This window comes from Acomys minous (assembly GCF_964271855.1).
Source record: "Acomys minous genome assembly, chromosome: 6".
NCBI lineage: Eukaryota > Metazoa > Chordata > Mammalia > Rodentia > Muridae > Acomys > Acomys minous.
Genome location: NC_140487.1, coordinates 64,560,180 through 64,586,119, shown reverse-complemented (window position 1 = coordinate 64,586,119; position 25,940 = coordinate 64,560,180). Strand labels below are relative to the sequence as shown.

Sequence of the window (25,940 nt, the reverse complement as noted above, 5' to 3'; positions counted from 1 at the left end):
TTTTGGCAAGTGGTCAGCATTAAGAGACAGGAGCTAAGTCGGCTCTGACCATATATTCAGCCTATTTTTGAGTATGCTTGTCCCTGCCCCTCCCTCTGTTTCCTCTGCTCCTGAAAATATGATTAATCCCTGTGTGTTAGCACAGCTCTGCATTGTAAGCAAGGCCAGAACTCCTTCCCAGCAAGGCTGCAGCATGGAGTTAATGAGAAGTGAGGCTGTGGGGAATGAATAGGAACACGCCAATGCTGAGGTAATTGAGCATGAATATCAAACCCTGACTTGGGAACGGTCTTCATTTGCTGAAGGAAGGTCTGATGATGAGCTGGTGGGCAGGTGGGACTTGCACAAATCTGCATTCCGGCCAATCCCGGATTCTGCGTTCACAACAGCCTTGGTTCACTTCCTTTGTCTTTCTTTTTCTTTCCCTATCCTCCTTGCCTTTCTTATCTAAAACAATCTTTTTTTTTTTTTTTTTGAGAATTTTATACATGAGTATTGGCTTTTACATAATCTCCAGGTCGGTCTTCTCCTATTCCATCCCTCTTTTTCTTTAAATATGTACACACACACACACACACACACACACACACACACACACACACACGTACTTAGGTAAGTAGGCACACATGAGGAGTTGGGGAGATGTTGCTACTTTCAGGAGATGCTGGGGCCTTGTCCCAGGAGAAAACTCTTTAAATTTTTTTTTGAGATTTTGTTTATTTGTTTGTATATTATATAATATAGGTTATTATTCCTATAGGTATGAATGTTTGTCCAAATGTACGGTTGTGCAAGGTCACCCTGGGAGAGCAGTCACAGATCACTGTGAGCTGCCAGGTGGGTGCTAGGCATTAAACTGGATCCTCTGGAAGAACAGACAGTGCTCCTAACTACTGAGCCATCTCTCTAGCCCCCTCTCCCTCTTTCTGTAGCCATTACTTGATTGCAGCTATTTATCCAATGTTTCTTGTGCATTTAAAACTTATTTTTATCACTCCCACAGACTTAAAGGGAATTTGCTTTATGAACACAGTCACTGTACTTTCTTCAAAAAGATACACATGTGATTTGATTGAACCAGTTTACAATAATACACACAAGGAGGCTGTAGTTGAAATTATCAATGCTACAACTTTTCCTTTAAAATCTCTGTATTGTCTTTTAAACATCGTGAAACCTTTAACCAGTACCCACTACAATTAACTACTGTGCAACACCATCATCCCCAGTTAAATCCTTTATACAGCTTTTAAGTGTCAATGATCTGAGGAAGATTTGCACAATAATGAAGAAGTGTGGCTACTCTTTTTTAAAAAAAAAAATAATTTATTTATTATGTATACAGTGTTCAGCCTGCATATATGCCTGCAGGCCAGAAGAGGGCATTAGATCACATTCTGGATGGTTGTAAGCCACCATGTGGTTGCTGGGAATTGAACTCAGGACTTCTGGAAGAGCAGTCAGTGCTCTTAACCTCTGAGCCATCTCTCCAGCAGTGTGGCTATTCTTAATCTCAACTTGTAATTAGTAGTTTAGTCAGAAAAAACCCAAATATTGTAGAAAAATTGATTCTGTAATTCTAGGAGTACATCAATATGCACATTTATAAACGCTCATTTCTTTTTTTCTTTTTAATTGTTTATTAATTTATTCTTGTTACATCTCAATGGTTATCCCATCCCTTGTATCCTCCCATTCTTCCCTCCCTCCCATTTTCCCCTTATTCCCCTCCCCTATGACTGTGACTGAGCGGGACTTCCTCCCCCTGTATATGCTCATAGGGTATCAAGTCTCTTCTTGGTAACCTGCTGTCCTTCCTCTGAGTGCCACCAGGTCTCCCCATCCAGGGGACATGGTCAAATATGAGGCACCAGAGTATGTGAGAAAGTAATATCCCACTCTCCACTCAACTGTGGAGAATGTTCTGCTCATTTCTAAAGACATTTTTAGTAGAGTTTACAATGAGAGAAAATAGATACAGTTTAAGTACATTAATTGACCATTGCTTAAGTAAAATATTAATATAACCGATTCATCAAATAAGATTAGAACATTTGTAAAAATGTACAATAACCAGTGAAAGTATAAATAGCAAAAAGTTATTAAATATGCCCTGGTAAACTACGAGTACATATAAAACTTGCATGATTAATATGCTGATTAATGCATATATGATAGTGATAGAATTTCTTCAATACTAAGTTTCCATTCATCATTTTTTAAAGTTTTTATTTTAATATATATTCAAACTTCTTAAGCAAACACTACAAAATAAACCAAACGGTGACATGTTACAGTCTGTCCAGACCATCCAAAGACAGTCAGACACAGCAGTACTATGAGCAAGAGTTTGGGTATAAACAGGGATGTGCTTTACCTTCTCGGTGTAGTAATCTCTGACTTCAGGCCTAATAGAATCAAAGTCCCCACTGATGAATTCAGGCAAAAAGCTGAAAGAAACAGTTCCGTGTAAGTCAACTAGACTGATCCATTTATTTATGAACTTTAACAGTACGGTTGTAAGGGCCAGAGAGGAAATTAAGATACTTAAAACACAAGGGAACCTAGACCTTTTCAGAGTAAATGGGCTGTCCTGTCACGCACTCCTGGTTTCAGCAGAGTGGACTGAGGCAACAACAAATAGCAACAAACTCAACTCAAACCATGAAGATTTATTGTTTCAAACAAATAGACACTGATGTAGGCAAATGGACAGATGCTGGGGCTCACAAGCAAACACTGGGCAAAGCATAGGGAGTCTAGTGGAATAGTGGGGCAAGGAGAAAAGGACCTGGAGGTGATATTTCTAGAAATGAGTCTTCTAGGAAGGCTTAAAACAATCATATGAAGTCTGACTTGCTTGGTTCCGTAGATGGATCAGCAGATAAAAATGTCATCATGCTTGAGGGTCTGATTTCCATTTCCAGGACACAGGGGAAAGGAGGAGAACTGCCATGACGTGTTTGCCCTCCCCCAAAGCAGCCAGTCAGCCAATTAAAGCGCTTTATGATGAACTCTACATTTTATTCAGGAGGAGGCTCTCAAATGTGGAATTTCTTGTGATACTGAAAATTACTCTAATTCACTTTCCTGTTACTTCTTTCAACTCATTTTTTTAAAAAAAAATCCCATTTAACTATCTTCATAAATCATCACTTATTTTGCACAAAGCACCTACAAGACTTGGTAGAACTCCTCTGTCCCACTTAACACTCCCAATGCAGGGGTGGGGAGGAAATGATCCTGGAATGCTCAGTGCTCTAGCAGAGAACAACACCGGAGTCTTCCACAGCTGAGGAATGCATAGGAAAGGTAATCTGAATTTTCGGTTCCTACAAAAACAACTCTACTGCAGCTGGCATTTGGTACTCTATGTGTTCCTTTCTCTCTTTCACCCTTTCAGCCCCCTAACATCAGACGGGAGAGGAAAAAGGATAAAGGAGAAAGAGGGCAAAGTTGTCATTAGACTACTTCCTGCTGATTAGAGAGGGGCATCAGTTCCTTGGGGCAAGTTTAATCTTCGATGTCAAGATATCTGATTTCTTCTCATTTTCTTGACCAGGACTACTTGATGAACCACAACCAGCAGCCAACAACATCCAACTACCAAGCAGCCAACAACAGCAACAGTAACCCCACCTCTCGGGTTTTTAGCATCTGAAAATTTCTCATAATTTCAAACATCACACACTGGCAGAAACTATCTGCAGCTGGCAAAGCCTTGCCTTTGCTAGAGCACGAGGCAAATCATAGTTACCTGCTGTGAAGCAGTCTCATATCCCCATACTTAGGATTAAAAGGAAAACATGTTCCTATAATATTCCTCTTTAAAAAAAAAAAGCCAACCCAGTCACACAATTCTCAGTACACTCTACTACTCACATGACAGGAGAATTACATTAGTTCACACGCTTAGTCATCAAATTAAAAGAAAAAATTTAACAGGTGTGTAGCACTGGCTTACCACTATAGATACTGCATGTGAGGGAGATCAGTCTAGGTCACAATACGAAAGACCTTTGTGGTCTTCTTCTGGCTCTGGGCAGGTCCATAAGATCTCCAAGGAGACCATCTCCAGAGGCAAGGGATACAGCTGCCATTTTTCACTTAATGGGCAGAAAAATAAAACCATATTTTCTTTTCTTTACCCATGTGCACATAATTACCAGCAGTAGACAACTGGCCTGGCTCTTAGCACACAGGCAGAGGTTTAAAACAGGGGCAATTTTCTATAGTAAGAAATATGATTCAGAACACCTCAGGTGTGCATTTAAGATAAAATTAGTAAAGATGGATTGAGAAAATAAGCCAACTTTGTCTCATAATATTTTGTAGCTCTAAATTAAACTAGAAACATTGTTTCTTAGGTCAAGCCCATTATGACTGGGGTGGTTTGGGCCAATTTTCCCTTGTCACACAACTTTCTCTGATGACATGGTTAAGAGGAAAGTGTATGACAAAGATGTGGTCCACACAGTGCCACACATGGTGGGACATGCCTGGATCTCAGTACCGGGAGCCTGAGGCAGGAAGACTGGAGCACAGTGGGATATAGAAGGAGATGCTGTCACAAATCCAACAGCTACAGCTCTGGCTCAATGGTAGGGCACGTGCCCAGCATGCTGGAGAGCCTGCTTTCAACTCTCAGTATCAGTAAACAAATAAAAAACAATAACTTGCACCATATGCATAATGGGGGTACATGCATGAGAATCAATAATCTCTGCTTATTATTCATTCATGAACTATTCACTGCATTACTGAGAACAGCAGACTTTAGGTTGCTTCAGGATGAGGCGGGATTCTAAAGGAAGCCAACTTGGATTTTAAGTGGCCTTGTCTCCTTTCAAATGTTTCCAATAATCTCTCTTTCTCAAAAGTTCCTTGCACATTGTATCTGTTATTTCACTGTTTTCTTTACTTCTTTCCTGGTTAAATAAATTCACACACTTACAAAGTTTCTTTAAAAACCCTCCATTGGACACTGTTTTGCCATATGTAATTTTTTTTTTTTTTTTGACCACAGCGTATTAGTTCTGGAAGGGGTAAAGGAATCATTTCTCCAGTTTCCCCATTATCTCTGCAAAGCTGAAATCAAACCAAGTGAATGTCTGACCACTGTCCAGCACGCTTCACTGTGAGGAAAGCCGCTTCCAGTAAGGGCTTCCATCCTTACCATCTGGTTCAAGCAAACTTCCTAATGAGACTCACTCTGTGTGACTCTCCAAATTGTAGTCCCTTGGATATCTAGAAACAATTTGGCAGTTTCCAAATAGCATATTGATTTTGATAATAAATAAAAACGAAAACTAAGAGCTAATACACGAGGCAGCTGAGCATCTGTCTCATAGGATAGATCATCTTCAAAAGACAATTAATTAGATTTCCTTTTATCTTTCACAAAGAATAATATAAGAAAGCAATAACTTAAACTTATTTATATTTTATATAAAATATTAACAGGAAAGCAAAATTAAATAGATAAATGATAACCAACTTTAGTTACCTTTTACTATAATTTCCTTCATGTAACATACACAACCCATTCCTACTAAACCAATATGATTACTTCTAAAAAGTCTCATGCCAAAAATAACCAGGCATTCATGCTTAAAAAGACTAAGATTATTATAAGTTTTCAGCATAAAATACAGTATATCGAACTTCATGAATTGTATTTTTTTATGCTGCAATTAAAAGCCCATTGCATATATCTTCAGTGCCTGTTACCATGGCACCTGGGCACTCTGAAGGCACTCATAGGAATGACACTTCACAGATGTAGAGGAGTTACATTATGATATAAATGACAGTTGACAAAGAAAGATTATTTTTAGATGGCCTACACATAGCTGATGACTCCAGGGAACAAGACTTGGGCAGCCTGACCCCTACTGCCTACCCTGGACATGGATCCAAACAACACACTTGCTATTATTTTCACTCTACAGCAGATGACTTAGTAGTATTAAAAGAAGGTCCAAAGTTTAACACAAGTGGCCCAATCGAACTAAGAGGACTCTTTTGATTCTTACATTTTAAATGATCATACAACACATATCAGTGACAAAGAGGAGCCCAAAAATGACTGAGAGTAATTAATGGGCTAATGGCCCAGCACGTGTAATCACCAGGGAGGCTGATACATGTAGGAAGCATAATTTAACATGACATGGGAAAACATTATCTTTCTTTCTTTTTTTAGTTTTTTGTTTTATTTTATTTTGTTTATTCATATTACATCTTAATGGTTATCCCATCCCTTGTATCCTCCCATTCCTCCCTCCCTCCCATTTTCCCCTCATTCCCCTCCCCTATGACTGTGACTGAGCGGGACTTCCTCCCCCTGTATATGCTCATAGAGTATCAAGTCTCTTCTTGGAAACCTGCTATCCTTCCTCTGAGTGCCACCAGGTCTCCCCCTCCAGGGGACATGGTCAAATATGAGGCACCAGAGTATGTGTGAAAGTCATACCCCACTCTCCACTCAACAGTGGAGAATGTCCTGTCCATTGGCTAGATCTGGGTAGGGGTTTGAAGTTTATGGCCAGCATCCTTGGCTGGTGCTATAGTTTGAGCGGGACCCCTGGGCCCAAATCTGCCTATCATAATGTTCTACTTGTAGGTTTCTAGGACCCTCTGGATCCTTCTACTTTGCCATTCTCCCATGCTTCTCTCATCTAGAGTCCCATTAAGATGTCCTCCCCTCTGTCCCAGTTTCCTGGTAAGTGAAGACTTTCATGGGACATGCCCCTTGGGCTAGTATGCAGATATAAGTGAGTATATACCATTTGACTCTCTGCTTCTGGGTTAACTCACTCATTATGATCATTTCTAGCTCAATCCATTTGTCTACAAATTTCAGGAATTCCTTGTTTTTAATAGCTGAGTAGTATTCCATAGTGTAAATATACCACAGTTTCTTTATCCATTCTTCTATTGAGGGACACTTAGGCTGTTTCCATGATCTGGCTATTATGAATAAGGCTGCTATGAACATGTTTGAGCAAATTTTCTTGTTGTGTGCTGGAGCATCTTCTGGGTATATTCCAAGGAGTGGAATATCTGGGTCTTGAGGAAGCCCTATTCCCAGTTTTCTGAGATAGCACCAGATAGATTTCCAAATGGCTGAGAAACACTTAAAGAAATGCTCAACCTCCTTAATCATCAGGGAAATGCAAATCAAAACAACTCTGAGATTCCATCTAACACCCATCAGAATGGCTAAGATCAAAAATTCAAGCGACACCACATGCTGGCGAGGATGTGGGGAGAGAGGAACACTCCTTCATTGCTGGTGGGAATGCAAACTAGTACAGCCACTTTGGAAAACACTATCTTTCAAAATTCCTTTCCTGACAACTATACAGGGAACAGGGAGAAATCTCTCCACCAAGACCTCCATGATTTCTCCCTTACAGGAAAATGCTCAAATAGCATGAAGTGTATCACTTAGTGTCTCTACAGGTAACAATTCTCTATGTGTCTTTTATCTTCTGCTAGAGAATAAGTCTTTGAAGTGGGAGTGACTAACCAACCTCGGTGTTCTTCCAGGCGGCAAGAACATGGATGCTGCCAATGATACAATAAAGTGAAGATGAGGGGAAGAAAACAGTGGGGGAGAGGAGCAGATGCATAAGAAAAAGAAAGAGAGAAAGGGAGGGAGAGGAGACAGTAAGAAAAATCAGATCCAGACTCCTTTCTGCTGAGATGTCTTATCTGGGTGTCTATGTGGCCCTGCTGCTTAACAGTGTCTTTGCAGGGTGGGCTATTCCACTTCGCACAGGCCACTTGTGTAAGGAGTCACAGGGTACTAGGGGCAAGGTTCGGTAGTCTGTGGTAGATATCTCAGGTCAGGCTCTACGTGCTCACAGCCTGACTCTTAAAATGTGGGACTATTTCATTTATTTTTGGCCTTTAGTATCCACTTTTTCCACATGGAAGATCAGGATGGTCAGTTTATTGACGAGGGAAATGGTCCACCCTCTGCATCTGCTTCCTGGTAGAGTAGGGGACATCAGGAAGCCTTAGCTTATTTTGCTGGCTGCTGTATGGTGAAAGGGACATAAGCAGAGGAGGTAAGGGCACTTTGCAGAGAGAAGGAAGTGGCTCCTCCAAGAACTTAAAGGCTAGAATGACAATTGGACACACATAGATGTTCAGTGCTCGAGGCAGGTATAGATGGCAACAGCCGTGTTGATATCCTTGACGTAGTACCGTGGGGACTTAATGACCTATAATCTGTGTTCTAATGTTCTTCAGTGGTTTCCTCCTGGGCAGGTGTGGCAGGACTTCGCTTCGTCACACAGGATATTGGAACAGGGTCTCTCCTCCAGGTGGGGAGCTACACTGTCAGAAGAGCTGCGTAGGAGAACACTCTTAGCATGGCATGTCTCTTCCCTCTTCCAGCCAACACAGCATTTAGGAAGCAGGGTTCTCAGCTCCCTGTCCTAGGGCTGCCAAGCCTCCGCCCCGCCTCACAGCTAGGAGCACAAGTTCCTTTTTAATGGAATAGGGAATTAATAAACCTAGACCACATGCTAAACTCTGGACCGGCCATTATTTTTCTCAGAATGAGAGAGTTTTTAGGTTCTGAGGGATATATGGTTTCTGTCACAACTACTTACCTCTTCCTGAAGTAGCATGAAAGCAGCTAGAAAACAGGGAAACAACAAGCATGGCGGGGTTCCAGAAAAACTATTAGAGACAGCTGGCCTGTCAGCTAGTTTGCCAACCCTTGTGCTCCTCCGTAAAAGAAAACTGAGTAGCCTGGATGGGATGGAAACCATAATTCAGCACATATGTTTCCTTCCTTTCTTCACAGTAGTCACCTGTAATAGTACTCCCTGGGTCAGTCTACGACTACCAAGAGGACACATTAGTTGAAATGTTAACTCGTCCATTTATATACCTAATAAAATAGATGTTAGTCACACTCACTCACATCATTAATGTAAGTCAGGAATTTCAATTTTACCATGTTTAGTTTTATATACATGGCATGTTTGTGTACACATCTATTTGTGTGCACTTGTGTGAGAATGTATGTATGTATGTATGCACATGTACGTGTGTCCCACACAAGTAATGTGCACATGAAGACCAGGAATGGATGTCAGTTGTCCTTTATCACTGCATATGTAACTTTTAAAAGACAGGTTCTCTTCTTGAACCCAGAGCTCATAATGAGGTGAGGCTACAGGGATTTGTCTATTTCAAACCTTCCTCAGAGCAAGGGTTATGAATACATATTGCCAGGCCTAACATTTTTCATGGATGATGGGGACAAAATGAAGGTCCTCATGCTTGTACAGCGAACATTTTACCAACAGAGACAAGCCCCTTAACTGTCTTAGTTATATATTATTCATAAGGTATATTTAATAGTGAACATAGAAGTAATTTTTAAATATTATATACTGTGGACACAACATAAGCTTTGAAAAGAAGATGCTTCCCTCCATACTTGTTTAAAAACAGAATGTCTATCCATAGCCAGAACTGACCTTGAACTTTGTTTCCCACCTCAGACTCCTCACTGATGCCATTACATCCTATACCCAGTTAAAAGCAGACATTTTAGAAGCACTTCATGATGGGTTTAGATTATAATTCAAAATACAAGGCAGCACCCTTGTTACAAATGATCAATTATTCACTGAAATTATATTTAATATTGATTTCCTAATCATGTGCTTAATTAAATATTTTAATATTCAGCATGGTGTACACTAGTACACCAAGCATGCTGTTCTGTCAGAAGCGGTTTCTGCCTTCCCGGGGCTGGCAGGTGACTATTAAATGGGTCGTGTAACGTGCTGTTGCTGCCCTTCATGGCACATGAGAACGGATTTTCCAGGCATGAAGGAAAAGGCAAAGCCTGCTTACAGCTCTGCCAGGATGTCAGTGGTAGGTGGTATCTGGGGATAAGATCACATTTACTCAGGATAATCAGGCTTTCTGCTGCTGATTCTCCTGGCTGGAGCAAGAATGATGGCACAGAAGAAAGAAAAGATAATTCAACAGAAAACATTAGGCAAAGAGTTCTGCAAGAAAAGCAATTTTTAAATTTAATATCAACTCTGCTTAAAATGTATCATGGCTGCAGAAACAGTGAACGAGGAAGGAAAGGCATGAAGCAGACACAGGAAGGAAATCTGCAGCGTAAACCCCAGAAGTGGACAGGAAAGGTGGGGTACACATAGATTATATATTATACATAAGATACTAATAATGCATTTAGGCAAGTTCTTATATATTATACACAACCTAGCAAGTTTTTTTGAAGGCATAAACTGTGATTCCAGTATTCAATGTATTTCTAAAAACAGATTTCATTGGTTGTACCACTTAAGCACACAGACTGCATGATCTTATCATGTCAACATTCCTACTCGAGACTGTTTGTAGCAGCGATTCTCATGTTCTCAGATGTGGATGCATTTTGTCAAAAATTAGGGTAAGAGGTAAATAGAGGAGGCTGCTAATTATTTAAGAGGCACCCTTATTTATACACAAAGTAAAATGATTCACTAAAAACATACCAATAAGGCAGCACTGGCTACTTACATTAGATAGACTATGTACCGAGCATCCTACTGGCTGCGAAACTGCCTTTCAAATAATCTTCTTTACATTTTCCACAAAAGGAATACACAATTTTAACTTTACCTAGCTGACAATATTCGCAATAATAGATCTTACAGCTTAGACCATCTTGCTAACACTGGACTAAGGAGCCTTAGATAGTTGGGGCCTAAGGTTATGCAACATGTCAGTGCTCAATTTCTGCAGAAAAGTCTTAAATACAGATTTAAATGTGAGGAGAAATCAGACATAAAACACCTTTTCCAGAGAAGACACTTAATTCCACTTATCAGATATTTATCAATTATACGTTGTATATGCCAGAATATGGATACAGCGGTTATTACAGTCATGAAAGGAGCAAAGTTTAATGGTGAACACATCTGATAAAGGCCAGGCTTGGGGGAACCCTGGAAAAGTGAGGGATTTGTGAGAACTGACACTGCACAAAATGTTAAATAAGTGAGGTTTGGACAAGAGAGTATGATATTTAAAAACACACAAACATGACCTATATGTTCCCAATGAAGATTACAGAAATATGAAGAGAGAGGGGTGATTAGAAAACAAGATGAAGGGGCTGGAGAGATGGCTCAGAGGTTAAGAACACTGACTGCTCTTCCAGAGGTCCTGAGTTCAATTCCCGGCAACCACATGGTGGCTCACAGCCATTTATGATGTAACCTTATGCCCTCTTCTGGCCTGAGGTGTACACATGTAGACCACTGTATAAATAATCAATAAATCTTAAAAAAAAAAATAGAAAGAAAGAAAGAAAACAAGATGAAGAAGGCAGGAAGGGTAGACATATAAACTGCTGAGACCATAGTGGTTATAGTCTAAATGCTGATGTTCCTTCAAAATTCCTACGTCAAAACCTAATCATTGGTGGGTGTGCTGATATTCAAAGGTGGGGTGCGGCTGTACGGAGGTGATTAGGTAAACAGGGCACAGCCCCATGAATGCACTTATGGCCCTTACAAGAGAGGCCTAGGAAGACTGACTGTTCTTTTCACTGTAAAAGGCACACCAAGAAGGCAGACTATATACTAGAAAATATCCCTCAACACGTAAGGAATCCGCTGGAGTCTTGGCCTGAACTTCCCCTTCTGGGAACATATGAGAAATCAAAGCCTATTGTTTAGAAGCCACCTGGCTTGTGACATCTGCTATAGCACTCAGGAATGGGCTAACGCTCTGATTTCTCAGTCACCCACTTATGTGCACATACAGATCTCCAAGGAGGCGGAGAAGCTTCCAGGCCTCTCCCAGAGAGGAGTTCTGCACACTTCACACAATGCAAGCTCTGCTGGTAAATCACTCCTCTTCAATATTAGGTCATTTTCCCCTTTTTTACTCTGCCTGAAGCACTTACTTCCCAAATGAAACTGGTGAAAGTGAGGAGAGAATGATAGCCGTTGATGGGATGGAAAGTAAACTGCAGGGTTATTTCTTGGCAGGAAGTGGCCTTGGGAATAGAGAAGGGTAGTATGGCGCAAGAAAGCACCACGTGATCAGAAAAGTTGAGAGGAGCCCAACAATACAGCAAGGAAGGTTCCATCTCTTATTTATGAACGTGAAAGAGCCGGAAGCATACATACAGGTTAATGCCAAATCCTCACCTTAGCAAATATAAAAGACTGGCTCGCGGACAGCGAATTACTTTGCGTAATTTATTTGCTTTATGCATCCCTCTGTGATTCAGCTGAGACATAATGCACAGAATTCAGTAACTACAGCCAGTGATATATGCCATTAGGGCCACTAATAGGTGCTTTTGCTCCTCCCAACTTTTCTGGAACAAAGCGCAGCAATCTGCCCAGCTGCAGTGTCTGCTAGCAGAATTTTTAATTTCACATCTGCCTTTTCCCTCCACAGCTTTCCTGAAGGAAAGCATCCAAACCTTAGCATATCCTACAAGGCAAAAGCACAGCATTATCACTACAGGCAGTGAGAAGCTTCTGTCGCTGCCAGCTTTGTGTTACACCACTGCCTCCAGCCCTAACAGAGAGATGCCGACAGTGGGCAGAGCTCTAGAGTACTGCATAAAGAGCCATAGTAGAGGGGTCCCAAGGAATGTAGTCAGATGACAAGGGTTTAGGCACAGACCCATGAAACCCCATGATCACTGTATGGTTAACTATTACTGATGATTATTTATAAGGCTATTTGGCTATTTGGAAGACACTTAAGTAAAGATAAAAGACAAACAGTGAGTAACCTTGTTCAAACAACACCTCAAAGAGACCTAAAATCAAACAGGAAAATAAAAAAGTATAAGTGATATGACAAAGGCCTGGAGAGACTGCTCAGTAATTAAGAGTATGGCTGGTCTTCCAGAAGTACCGAGTTCAATAACCAGCAACCACACCATGGCTCACAACCACCTATAATGGGGTCTGATGCCCCTCTTCTGGCAAGCAGCCGTATATGCAGATAGAACACTCATACAATACATTTCAAACATTAAAAAAAAAAGTTATGATAGAATGCCATGGAATTTAAGTATCTCAATACATAAAAACCCTATATACACAGTGTACTTAACATCTCCAAAGAGCTCTATGTTGGTCAATCTAATGCCCCATGTAACTTTATCCACTGAAAGCAGATAGCATAACTGCCAATTCCTTGGTTCTCTTTTATTCGTTTAAAGACCCCTAGTTTCGGGTTCATGATTTATTCTCACTGTCTCTTTGCTGTCTTGTAATTCTCTCAGAATCTGAACACGTGCCCACCACCCCAGCTCAGTCACTGGCTGTTTTTCCTTCTTTCTGGACTTTTACTGGTTGCAGAACTAAGTTCCATTGCCTTATATGCCAAGTATTCAAGGCTCAATCTTGAGCTCATAACCAAGTACCCAGCAACCCACTCATGGTTATACCCATCCTGTGGCAGAGTTCTGCTCCGATCCAAACTCTCCCTTTTTGGCCTGACTAATGTCATCTAACGAAAATTCATTTTTTTTTCTAGTTGTTCAGTTCAAAATCTTTATGGTCATCCTTGGTTTTCTTCCTTTTCATAATTGATTATTCCACCAGTTCTATGGGCTCCTTTTCAACATCTGCCGCCCCTTAGCTCTTCTAATATGCTCCACTGTACAACCCTGCTAAGACAGCTGATGCCATCCTACAGCCCCAAATCCTTGGGTGTTTTTCCACTCAGACCCACAGTGAATCATTAGTATTACCTTTAAAGGTCTTTCAAAATCAACCCACCGGTACTACCTTTCCCATTCTAATTAAGTTCCCATATTTCCATCTGGATATAGATTACTGGCAAAGCTATCCATTATTTCTCCCTCCCTAACATACCCTATTATAAAGTGACTTCACGCTTTTAAAATTTTTAATTTGTTATACTTTATCCCCTCACTTGTAGCTTCCAGTTTCTACCCTCCCTCCCTCTTTTGCCCTATTCTCCTCCCCTAGACCCTGACAGTATGGGGCCTCCTCCTCTATGATATGACCAAAGCCTATCATGTCTCATCCTGATAGCCTGCTTCCCCCTTCCTCTGTGTGCCCACTGGGCCTTCCCCCACAAGGGGAAGTGATCAAATTGAGGGCATAAGAGTCCATGTGAGAGGCAGTCCCCGCTCCCCCTACAACTTTGGAAAATGAGCTGACCGTTGGCTATGGGGTTTGAGTTTTCTGCATGTACTGTCCTTGGTTGGTGGGACAGTTTCTGCAGGACCCCCTGGGTCCAGATCCATCAGCCTTGATGGTCTCCTTGTGGTGAACCTGAACCCTCTGCGTCCATCCATCCCCAGACCCTTCCATACCACTCTCAGCTGCACTAGGCCCAGAGTCCTGCAGAGAGTCTGAGAATCTGTCCTGATCCCCTGCTGGGTCCAGTCTCCCAGAGGACATCTATGTTGGGCTAATATATACACAGTCTAGAACACACTTTTTTTTCTTTATCTTCAAAGGATCTATGTGAGCTGATTTCTGAACCACTCAAATTCATATTTCCCTTGTGGCTGTGACAAGAGGATGCAGCAGCAGCGGTGGCATGAGAGGCATGGGGTGCCTGAGGGCTCCCATGGAGGCAGGGGCTTCCCTTTACGCCTGGACCAACTCTCTAACACTGAGAACAACTTGGGCAAGCCTGCTGGAGGTTTAGGATGAGAAAGAAGAGATGCCCCTTGGGCTAGTATGCAGATATAAGTGAGTATATACCATTTGAGTCTTTCTACTTCTGGGTTAACTTACTCATTATGATCATTTCTAGCTCAATCCATTTATCCACAAATTTCGGGAATTCCTTGTTTTTAATAGCTGAGTAGTATTCCATAGTGTATATGTACCACGGTTTCTTTATCCATTCTTCTACTGAGGGACACTTAGGCTGTTTCCATGTTCTGGCTATTATGAATAAGGCTGCTATGAACATAGCTGAGCAAATTTTCTTGTTGTGTGCTGGAGCATATTCTGGGTATATCCCAAGGGAAGGACAGCAGGTTACCGAGAAGAGACTTGATACCCTATGAGCATATACAGGGGGAGGCAATCCCCCTCAGGAACAGTCATAGGGGAGGGGAATAAGGGGAAAATGGGAGGGAGAGAAGAATGGGAGGATACAAGGGATGGGATAACCATTGAGATGTAACAAGAATAAATTAATAATAAAAAATTTAAAAAAGAAAGAAAGAAGAGTCAGACTCTAACTGTACAGTCATTTCAGCTGTAAATGTGTAAGACCTACTTGCATGACCAAAACATTTGTAAAACTCTCACCAAACTACAATACTGTGATATAATAATGTATATTTCGAGGGGTTTTTTTCTTTCTTTTTTTTTTTTTTTCAAATTTCTGACAATAGGGCCTGCAAGACGCCGGGAATCTCTGGGTAATAGAATTCTCCTTGATGAGATGACTGGTTGAGGCAGGTTCCTAAGGCCAGACTCAGGTTGGAAGATGGTCACCAGCAAGAAGACATAAGCATACAGATAATTCTTCATGGAGGATCCGTCTTCCCCTTGTGAGTTTAGGCTATGTTAAGTGGATCCTAAAAACTAACCAGGCCATCTATGCACGGGGACTCTAAGAGAAGATCCTAAATAAAGAGAGCCATTCAGAGAGCTTCCAGCTCAGAGAACAGTCTAGTTAAGTCTTTGGTCATGTGACTTGGCTTGGTTACCTTTGCTACCAGGTGTGTTAACTTGACTTTTTTCTAAGAAAAGCATCAGGACATTAGTACAATGGACAGCCACCCCCTGTCCTGCAAACAAAGCTTCAGAGTGTAATGCCACAGGAAGAAATCTCGCTGAAAGCCTGATTACTGTTAACAGGAATCATCAGGCCACAGTATTATGTGAGAATGTTCTCTTTGCTGACTGATAAAATGCTAAGATGACAGAAACTGTAGTTGTTATTCTTGTTCCTAACGGAGAGAACTGCTCTCCAGTCACTAATAACCAACTAATGTACAGCCAAGCAGGAAGAAATTGAATACACACTGGAGGCCACAGTGATAAATAAGTGGATTTCACAGGAAGCGAAAGAGTGATGATCACACGCAGCAAACTGCACTGGCGCTGCCAAGCTCAGCGGCTGCTCTAGTCACGGTGCCAGAAGTCAGAGAACTTCTTCTCTATGCTTTTTGTTTATAAGGCTGATTGTTAGCTTGTTTCTTAAATGAAAATTTAAAATTCTGTGGAAGTCTCATCTTAAGTTTCTGTACAAAAAAGATTTGTCATTGTATGATTAAACCAAACCTCTGGTTTATATGCATAAATTATTTTTAAATATGAAAATAGAAAATAGGTGCTGAAGAGATGGTTGAGTGGTTAACGGCACTTGCTTTTCTCGCAGAGGACCTGGGTTCTGTTCCCAGCACCTACATGGCAGCAGCTTAGAACCATCTGTAACTCCAGGAGATCTGATACTCTCTTCTGACCTCTGACAATACCAGGCACATATATGATGCACAAACACATTTGCAAGTAAACACTCGTATGCAGAAAAAGATAATTATTAAGAAATGGTAGAAATATTTGTATTTTCTTAATTCTGATAAGATTTATGCTGAGTAATTCATACTATATAAGTCTGTCTTAGTATTATTTCATTAAAAGAAAATAATTTAAATCAAAAGATTTTTTTTAACAAAGCAAAATAACAATACAGCTGCTTTTCTGATTAACAATACATGTTTACAAAGTTAGGGCAGCATTACACCTCTAGTAGACTTTTAAAATAGTTCTTTGAGAATTGTCTACAGTGTGTTTTGTTCATATAGCCTTACTTCCTCAACTCTTCCCAATCAAATTTCTGTCTTTCTGTGCCCATTCATCAAGGCCAATTTGTCCTAAAATCGTAGAAGGCTCATTTGCCAAGGGGCAGGAGAATTATTTTTATTACTTATATGAATGGTAGGTGGCCACTTCATTCCCTTTCACTGTCATTAAAGCAAAGAATGTCTCCAGCACTGAAGAAGTTTCTCCTTCCATATCTTTCCAGCATTGTTGTCACTTGCTTTCTTGATCACAGCCATTGACTGGGGTGAGATGGAACTTCAAAGCAGCTTGAATTTGTACTTTATTCATGGCTAGGATGCTGAACAACTTTTTACATATTTATTGTCCATTTGTATTTCTTAAGATCTACCAATTTCTTACTCGTACAACAAAATGGAAAGCAATGTGGACGTTACATTAGAACTGAAAATAGAACTACCATACGATCCAGCTATAAGCTCCTAGGTATGTACCCAAGGGACTCTAGGAGAAGTCTCAGAGATAGATCTGCACGTCCATGTTGTACTTAAAATAGACTGTTAACAGAACCAGCTCATATGCCCATCAGCAGATGAAAAGATACAGAACATATGCTGAATTTACACAATGGAATTCTGATCAGCCATAAAGAAAATGAAATGATGACGTTTCATGAAAATAGATGAAACTGGAAATGTTTCAGGGCAATAAGCAAGATGCAGAAAAAATGCTATGTAATATCTCATATGCAGAACATAAACTTAAAATCATGTGTACACTTACTTGTTTGTGGGTCCCAGAAATAGCATAAAGATCATGAGAGGGTAGTAAGGGATTTTGACAGAGGTGAGAAATAGAGAGTAGTGGAATGCATATAATAACAAAGATGAAAGGAGGCAGCCTGAGGGAAGGAGAAAGAAAATCAATTGAAGGAAGGCAGTGGAAGAGAGGAATGAATGCAAACATTGTATGATGATGCAGATGTACGAAGATGTCATGACGAACCCCATCACTTTCTATGTGTATTAGTTACATATAGACAAAATATCTGGCAGAAGCAACTTAAGAAAGGAGGGGTTTAATTTAGCTCAAAGTTTGATGGTATAGTCCACCATGGTAGGAGAAGTCATGAGATTGAGGGAACTGGGCTTCCTGTGATTGTAATCAAGAAATAGAGAGCAACTGATGCTTATCCATAGCTTTCTTCCTTCTTTTATTCATCTTAGGAATCCAGCACATGGAATGCTACCACTTCAACAGAGATTTTTCTACAATTAACCTAATCTAGGGAATTACTCGCAGGCATGCCTAGATATTTATTTCTATGGTGAATCTAAACCCATGAAGTTGACAATCAAGATTAATGTCACAATATGATAACTTCAAGAGTAGCTTAAAAAATAAAAAGATGGATGGATAGATATGGAAAATACAATATTGAGCAAAATGACCTAAAACAGAAAGACAGAACCACATGGTCTCTCTTACATTTAGATCTATCCTCTAATATGTACATGTGTGTACATATATGGATGTAAATATGGATAAAACCTGAATGTACTGAGAGGAGAGTAAAAGGGGGGCCAAGGAAGGATGGTAATAAGGCTAAACAATGCACTAAGTGCCTTTATAAAGAAACTGGAGAGATCCCATACTCGCAACTTAACAGCACACCAGAAAGCTCTAGAACAAAAAGAAACAGATACACCCAAGAGGAGTACATGAGTGGTAATCATGAAATTCAGGGTTTGAAACCAATAAACTGAAAACAAAGAAAACAATTTAAGAAATCAATGAAACCAAGACAAACCTTTAGTCAAACTAACTAAAAGGCAGAGGGAGAATATTTAAGTCAACAAATGAGAAATGAAAAGGGAGACATAATGACACTAAGGAAATCCAAAGAAATCATCAGCTCTTATTTCAAATGCCACAAAATTTGAAAACCTAAATGAAATGGACAATTTTGGGAATAACTCTAATTCATGACCCAGCTATACCACTTCTGGGCATATACCCGAGAGATACAACTATGTTTATAGTAGCTTTATTTGTAATAGCCAGAATCTGGAAACAACCTAGATGTCCCTCAACTGAAGGATGGATAAAGAAACTGTGGTACATTTACCCAATGGAATACTACTCAGCTATTAAAAAGGATATCTGGAAATTTGCAGACAAATGGATAGAACTTGAAAAGATCCTCCTGAGTGAGGTAATCCAGACTAGAAAGACATGCCTGGTATATACTCACTCATAAGTGGATATTAGCCACACAACACAGGATAACCACACTACAATACAGAGACTGATGCACCAACCAAGAACCATGTATGATGTTGACCTAAACCCTCTGGTCAGATGTAGTAGATAGGCAGCCTACTCTCCTTGTCAATCCCACAATATGGGGAATAATGATTACTTCTGACATGGACTCTGGCCCCACAATGTTGATCACTTCCCCCTGGCAGGGAGGCCTTATCAAGACACAGAGGAAGAGGATACAGGTATTAGAGATGAGACTTCATAGGCTAAGGTCAGGTGTTAGGGGAGGAGGGCTCCCCTTTCTGAGGACTAGGGGAGGAATGGAGAGGGTATGAGAGAGGGAGGGGGATCAGGAGGCAATGAGGGAGTGGGCTACAATCAGGATGTGAAGAATTCAAACTTCAGAACAAGCAGGTAACTTATATCGCTAATCCCACTACATGGGAATAGCTCTGAGACTGGCTGAGACATGAAAATCTATGCATAGACAAGGCTTCGTGTTGGTTACAAAATCCCTGGGATTTATTATTAGACACCATTCTCCATATAGCATGAATGAAGATTTACATATGTCTTTCTTCTGCTCATACAAAGAACAGGGAACCAGCCTTAATTGTTCTGTGCATCCCACACACCTCATACATTTACACTTTTAGGACTGTGTGATTTTTGTGAGAAACTAACGTTATCAGAACAAAGTCCCAGATACTGATGCTGGCTCAGACATGACAGGATTCACTCCTCTTAGCATACTGGACACTGACATGCTGCATCTTTCATTTTCCATCACCAAGCGCTTCAGTTGCTGTTCTTCATCAGAACAGGACAGCTTGTAAGACAGCTTCTGTTCCCAATTCAGACTGTCCCACATAGGACTTTAATTTAACCTGGAATGTCTCAACATTTAGAAACTGGACGACAAATGCTATTCCTGGTTGGTTTAACCATTTTCCTGATTTTTATTTGTGCCCCTACCAAGGTATTGTTCATCTCAAATCAGCTGGAAGACACCATAAGAGAATGATGCCTGATTTCCCTTAAAGGGATTTGTGCAGATTTTTGGATGCTTTCTTGGGCTATAAAAGTTTATTTTCATTGCAGTTGGTTATAAACTATTATTGGTCTTATTTAGAGAGAGTACAAGGTTGGACTCAGATGTCTTTCTTTTCCTTGATCTTTCTTTCTTAGGATTGGATATAGGAGTTGAAAAGAAAGAAAGGGGAATATAGAAATACATAGGGACGATAGGACAAAAAGTAGATTAGTGAATCTACTCCTCAACTTAGTGCCTTAATTGTCACTCACCAGATGTTTTTGTAATTGACTGGTATAGAATTTTGTATATTGATGCAAAATAGCTCAATTTTGATACACTGGTATAGAATTCAAATTTAAGATTATTCTTTACACATATTATATGAATTTCTACTCTAATATGAAGTATTGTACCTATAAAACTCAATTATAATACAACGTTTACTTCCAATACTTTGAAAATGCTATTGCAGGCTACTTAGGATAAATAAGTAATGCAAGTTAATTGTTAGTTGATAAAATCATGGTCATGTCAATTACTAGTCTATTTTTATCACAAGAATACATCCTAGGATTTACAGATAGATATGATTCTATGGATAGATAAGGTAAAATAGTTAGATAAGGTCTTCAGAAACTGCAGAGACCTACAGAATATTGACGTTAAAGATGTTTTTTTATTATTTTAAAGATTCTTTGACAGTAAGACAAGTTAATTCCTGGCAACATTCAGCCTACCTCAAAGAAAATGACAAGCATCAATGAACCTCCCTAGGCAGATGGCTTCAAATGTGGCAAGCCAGCCAGTGGGCAAAATGTCCTTGTTTCATCCACAGAGAGAATTCTGCCTAAAAATAGGCAATCTTGGATACTGGCAGAGTTGATGGCTAAATTCTGCCAAGACAGTGTAAGCAAGTCCTCAATAGTGTCCCTCACAAATATGTCTGTCAGATATATTGGGACAGAAGACTGAAGATGATGCTCCAACGTTATAGAGAGTTTAGTTTTACAATTAAGCTTAGTTTTTTAGGGGATAAGATGTTTTTAGGTCTAGAGAGATGTTTTAAGTTGATAAAGATGAGGTATGATAGATATCGATTTACATTGAGGATTTTAGACAAACCAAGATAGGAAAGATGTTTTCTTCTAGGTTGCCAAATACAAATAACCAAAACACTATGAATGGAACATTTATATAATTCCTTATTGTTTCATGGTTCTGCATACTGTAGGTAGTTTATTGTACATATGTGTTAATGATATAAAAGTATATATAACATGAAATTTTAAAAATTAAAAAACAAAAGAAAAATTCAGCCTGGAATATTATGGTAGTATGTAATTGCTCATAATAAACATTTTTCAAGAAGTAAAATTAAAAGAGCCATATGTTATTCCAAACTTTTGACAAATGATACCATATTTTTTGAACAATCACCAGAAGGTAATTTATTTCCGAGGATTCCATTCACAGAGCAGGAAGGGAAAAAGGTTCTGTCAGGAACATACTTTATGAAATAGAATAGCCATAAAGAACAATGGCTCTGATTAAATTTAGTTGTAAACTGACTTCCTGCAGCTGCTAAAAGTGATCTCACTCTATGAATTTATTCCGAGTTCAGGCATGAGCTGACAAACGCAGCCCTTTGCATACACATCTGTACCCCCCCCCCCAAATGATTCAAAGCCATGCACGGATAATTCTCAGATCTGTGATTTACAGCATTTGATAACCAACCGACTAAAATGTATGACTAAACTAATCTAATCAATAATTCAAGATAAATATACCCTCACAGTCTGTTGTGTAAGGTTCTTTAATACCAGATTTCTGCTGTATAGTCTTTTAAACGTGTTCATTATTTCTCCAGCCAATCATGTTGAGTCACAGATCCACAAATGCTGGCCTGTGCAAGCACGTGACTGAACGAGTACTTTAAAATAGGAACTTACGGTAGCAAATGACTAAGCACTGCTCAGGGTACTTTTTAAGAAGTAAGTGGAACGAAATACTTGCTCTTCCCAAATCATGGCTTGTGCAGGTCTCCTTCCCATGTATGCTAAAGCACAGTGAAAACTGTACTTCCTGGCTGAGCCTAAAGTACTTGAAAATACTGAAAACAAATTTTATCACTAAGGAAACTTGTCACAAGGAGGTGGAAGTAACTTACTTCATATAGTAAAGATTTTTGACTTCACAGTTTAGGCTCAAATGCTTGACACAAATTTATTCCATAAAAAGCTGTATATAATTCTCTCTTGTCTTATAAAAGCATTTAACAGTATTGACCTAGAATATGCATTAAAAAAAAAACTGATACAGCAAATGTAGGCCTTTTATATGAGTCTTTTCAATCAGTTCTATAACCTGCAGTGTTGACAACTTCAAGGATTTCCATCAGTTCCAATTAGAATAACTAACAAACTTCCAAAGAAGCTCTTGGAGAAACAGTGACAGGTGCCAACGAAAAGATAAATGGAGGAATAGGATGTTTTGTAGTTGGTTTTCTTTCTTTCTTTCTTTCTTTTTTTTTTTTTTTTTTTTTTTTTTTTTTTTTTTTTTGGTTTTTCGAGACAGGGTTTCTCTGTGGAGCCTTGGCCATCCTGGACTCACTTTGTAGACCAGGCTGGCCTCGAACTCACAGCGATCCGCTTGCCTCTGCCTCCTGAGTGCTGGGATTAAAGGCGTGCGCCATCACGCCTGGCCTTGTAGTTGGTTTTCATTGCTGTGGTGAACACCATCATCATAGGCGACTTGGGGAGGAAAGAGCTGATTTGGGGTACATGCCTAGACCACAGTCTGTAAGTGAGGGAAGCCAAAGCGGGAACTCAAGGGCAGGAACCTGGAGGCAGGATTTGATGCACAGGCTGTGGAAGAATGTTGTTTACTGGCTTGTCCTCTATGGTTTCCTCAACCTGATGTCTAATATACCCCAGGACCACCTATCCAGAGGTAGTACAGCCCACAACGGCACAGTCTTTTTTTTTTTTTTTTTTTTTTTTTTTTAGCCCTAGACAGGGTTTCTCTGTGTAGTCTTGGCTATCCTGGACTCACTTTGTAGGACAGGCTGACCTGGAAGTCACAGAGATCTGCCTACCTCTGTCTCCCTGGGTTCTGGAATTAGAATCATGCACCCCTGTGCCTGGCTACAGTGGGATATATTCTTAATTCAAGAAAATACCCAAAACAGAGTTGCGTATAGACCAGTCTTCTTCTTTTCTTCTTCTTCTTCTTCTTCTTCTTCTTCTTCTTCTTCTTCTTCTTCTTCTTCTTCTTCTTCTTCTTCCTTTACTTTTATTGAATGTCTATGATTTACACATCACGCACCAAAATCTCTCTCCTCTCAGTAAAATAAAACAAACAGACAAACAAAAAATCTTGTCACAGAAGCTGTAGTTTATCATGCAGTATAGCCTTTTGTCCACATATGTTTATTTTCGAATGCCCATTGTTACTAGTCATGGGTCTGGTTTGAGGCCTACACCAGTCTTATTGAGACATTTTCTCACTAAAGTTCCCTTTTCCCAAATGACTCTAGCTTATGTCAAGTTGAGAAAAATTAGCCAAGAGAGCTATGCTAATTGTGTTTAATACACACACAAATGTATGTGTCCGATTCATTAGAAGACTACACACCAGTAAACCCAGCAAACTACTGATACACATTAATATAGGAGAAGGCACAAGTATTTGGTAAGGGAGAAGAATCTGACCCAACGAACTACAAAGCAAAAGACTTTGTTATATGACACCCAGAGCAGTGAGAATGCCAGAGTTCACTTGGAAAGGGTGCAACTTCTGGGGATAATAAACATTCTGAATTTTCTTGGCTTATTCAGTATTTTATTAGTAGCAAATGCAATATGGCTCGTCAAAATTTCTCTAAATACTCCACAGACAATGATGTCTTCCTGAGCAACAGCAGCCCAAGTCCTCCAAGTGGCCATAAATGTTACACTAGGGTAGCAGCACATTCGGACTGAATCCGATGCATCCCGAACCTGAAATAGCTGCTCTCTGCCGTAAAATAGACAGGAGGGAAATGGCTGGCTTACTTATGGCATGTCACTCCTTCCTCTGGAGCCATAGGGGACACTTGCTACTAGATGCCTGGGTTAGTTATCCTGGTAAAGGCTTCAACACTGCTTTAGGAAGTGGCTCCTTTGTACATCTGTTTACTTACTTACTGATGTTGTTTTTTTGTTTTGTTTTGTTTTGCTTTTTTGTAGGTGTAGGTACACATGCAAGTACACGCATGTGGAGCCCTGAGGTCTCTTTTTACTGTCTTCCTTCACTTTTTTCATTTGTTTGCTTGGAGCACTTATTTGTTTGGCGACACCAAGGCCTGTCATTGTGTCATGGTGTATGTGCACAAGTTAAAGAACAACTTTCAGGAGTTAGTTCTCACCAGCTACCATGTGGGATCTGGGGTTCTAACTCTAGTTGTCATGTGGGCACTAGGGACCTGAACTCGGACCCTCCATACTGGTGGTTAAGCTGCCACCCAGGCCCCATTATTGCATTTGTATTTTCATCCTTGTTTAGCTAGAAACAGTTTTATAGGGACAAATGGAGCTACAAGAATCATCCTCTGGAAAGTGTAGCCAATCTACTCACAGGAGACATGTGAGCACAGAAAACACTGAAAGTTTGAAATGGGAATGTTTTCCATCTCTGGGTCTTGTGCATTCTAGAGAATCACTTCTCATCTGAGAATAGTCTCTTCTCTTGAAATATTTTATTTTATTTTTATATATACATTTATATTATTACACACATATAAACAATAAAGTACCTATAGCAAGAACCATGACATGATCAGAAATTATATAAATGTTATATTCTTAGTGTTTTGGCTATTTATATTTGACAGCCTTGAAGAAAACATCTTTTCTATCTTGGTGCATCTAAAATTCTGAGTGTAAATCAATCTCCCATCACATCTTGTCCTCATCAACTTAAAACATCTATCTATACATCTTAGGTGCAGCAGAGAGATATGATTCTATAGAAAGATAAGGTGGGATTGTTAGGTAAGGTCTTTAAAAACCTCAGAGACATACAGAATATGGCATTTTAAAATGCTTTTATTTATTTAAAGATTCACTGACAATGAGACAGGTTAACTCCTGGCAACACCAGCCTAACTCAAAGAGGATGATTAGCATCAAAGAACCTCCTTATGGAGATGGCTTCAAATGTGGGAAACAAGCCACTGGGCAAAACGTCCTTGTTTCTACCACAGAGAGAATTCTTCCTAGAAAAAGGACAACCTTGGATGTAGGCAGAGTCGATGGCCAAACTCTACCAAGACAGGGTAAGCAAGCCTTCAATAGTTCCTGCCTCACAAATATGTCTGTCAGATATACTGAGCCAAAAGGCTGAAGAAGATGCTCCAATGTTATAGAGAGTTTTGGGTGACTATTCAGGTAGCAAACTGTCTCTGTCATCTTCTCATTTGGAAAGCTACTAACCTGCACTCCCAGCATACTCAAGTAATCAAGTTTATTCCTTCTCAAGTCTCTGATGGGGCTGAAGACCAGGTGGATTATTTTTACAATGAAGCTTAGTTGTTTAGGGGTTAAGATGCTCCTGAAATCTTAACAGTAAGAAAATTAAGGGGGTGACAGAAAAAAGACCAAGATGTGTTTTGCTTTTCTTTCTAGGCTTTTCTTTCTGGTCTTCTTCATCCTACCAGTGTTTAAGCGTGCTTAGCAGAGAGCCTTTTGTGTGAACACAAAGACATCCTTGAGATGCTTGTCCTTTAAATTACAGCATTCGTTCCTACGCCTCTCAGCTGCCTAAAATAATGTTTACACAAAATTAACCTGGAA

General features: G+C 39.9%; 1 protein-coding gene across 5 annotated transcripts in view; it reads right to left on the bottom strand.

Annotated features, from left to right (window-relative positions):
* Positions 1-25,940, bottom strand: part of TPK1 (thiamin pyrophosphokinase 1) — a 321,490-nt gene that overhangs the window by 185,509 nt on the left and 110,041 nt on the right. For all 5 annotated transcript variants that reach the window (XM_084785003.1, XM_084785004.1, XM_084785001.1 and 2 more), the window contains one exon: positions 2,378-2,450. In XM_084785003.1, the coding sequence (XP_084641129.1) occupies positions 2,378-2,450 (73 nt within the window). The remainder of the gene's footprint in view (positions 1-2,377; positions 2,451-25,940) is intronic.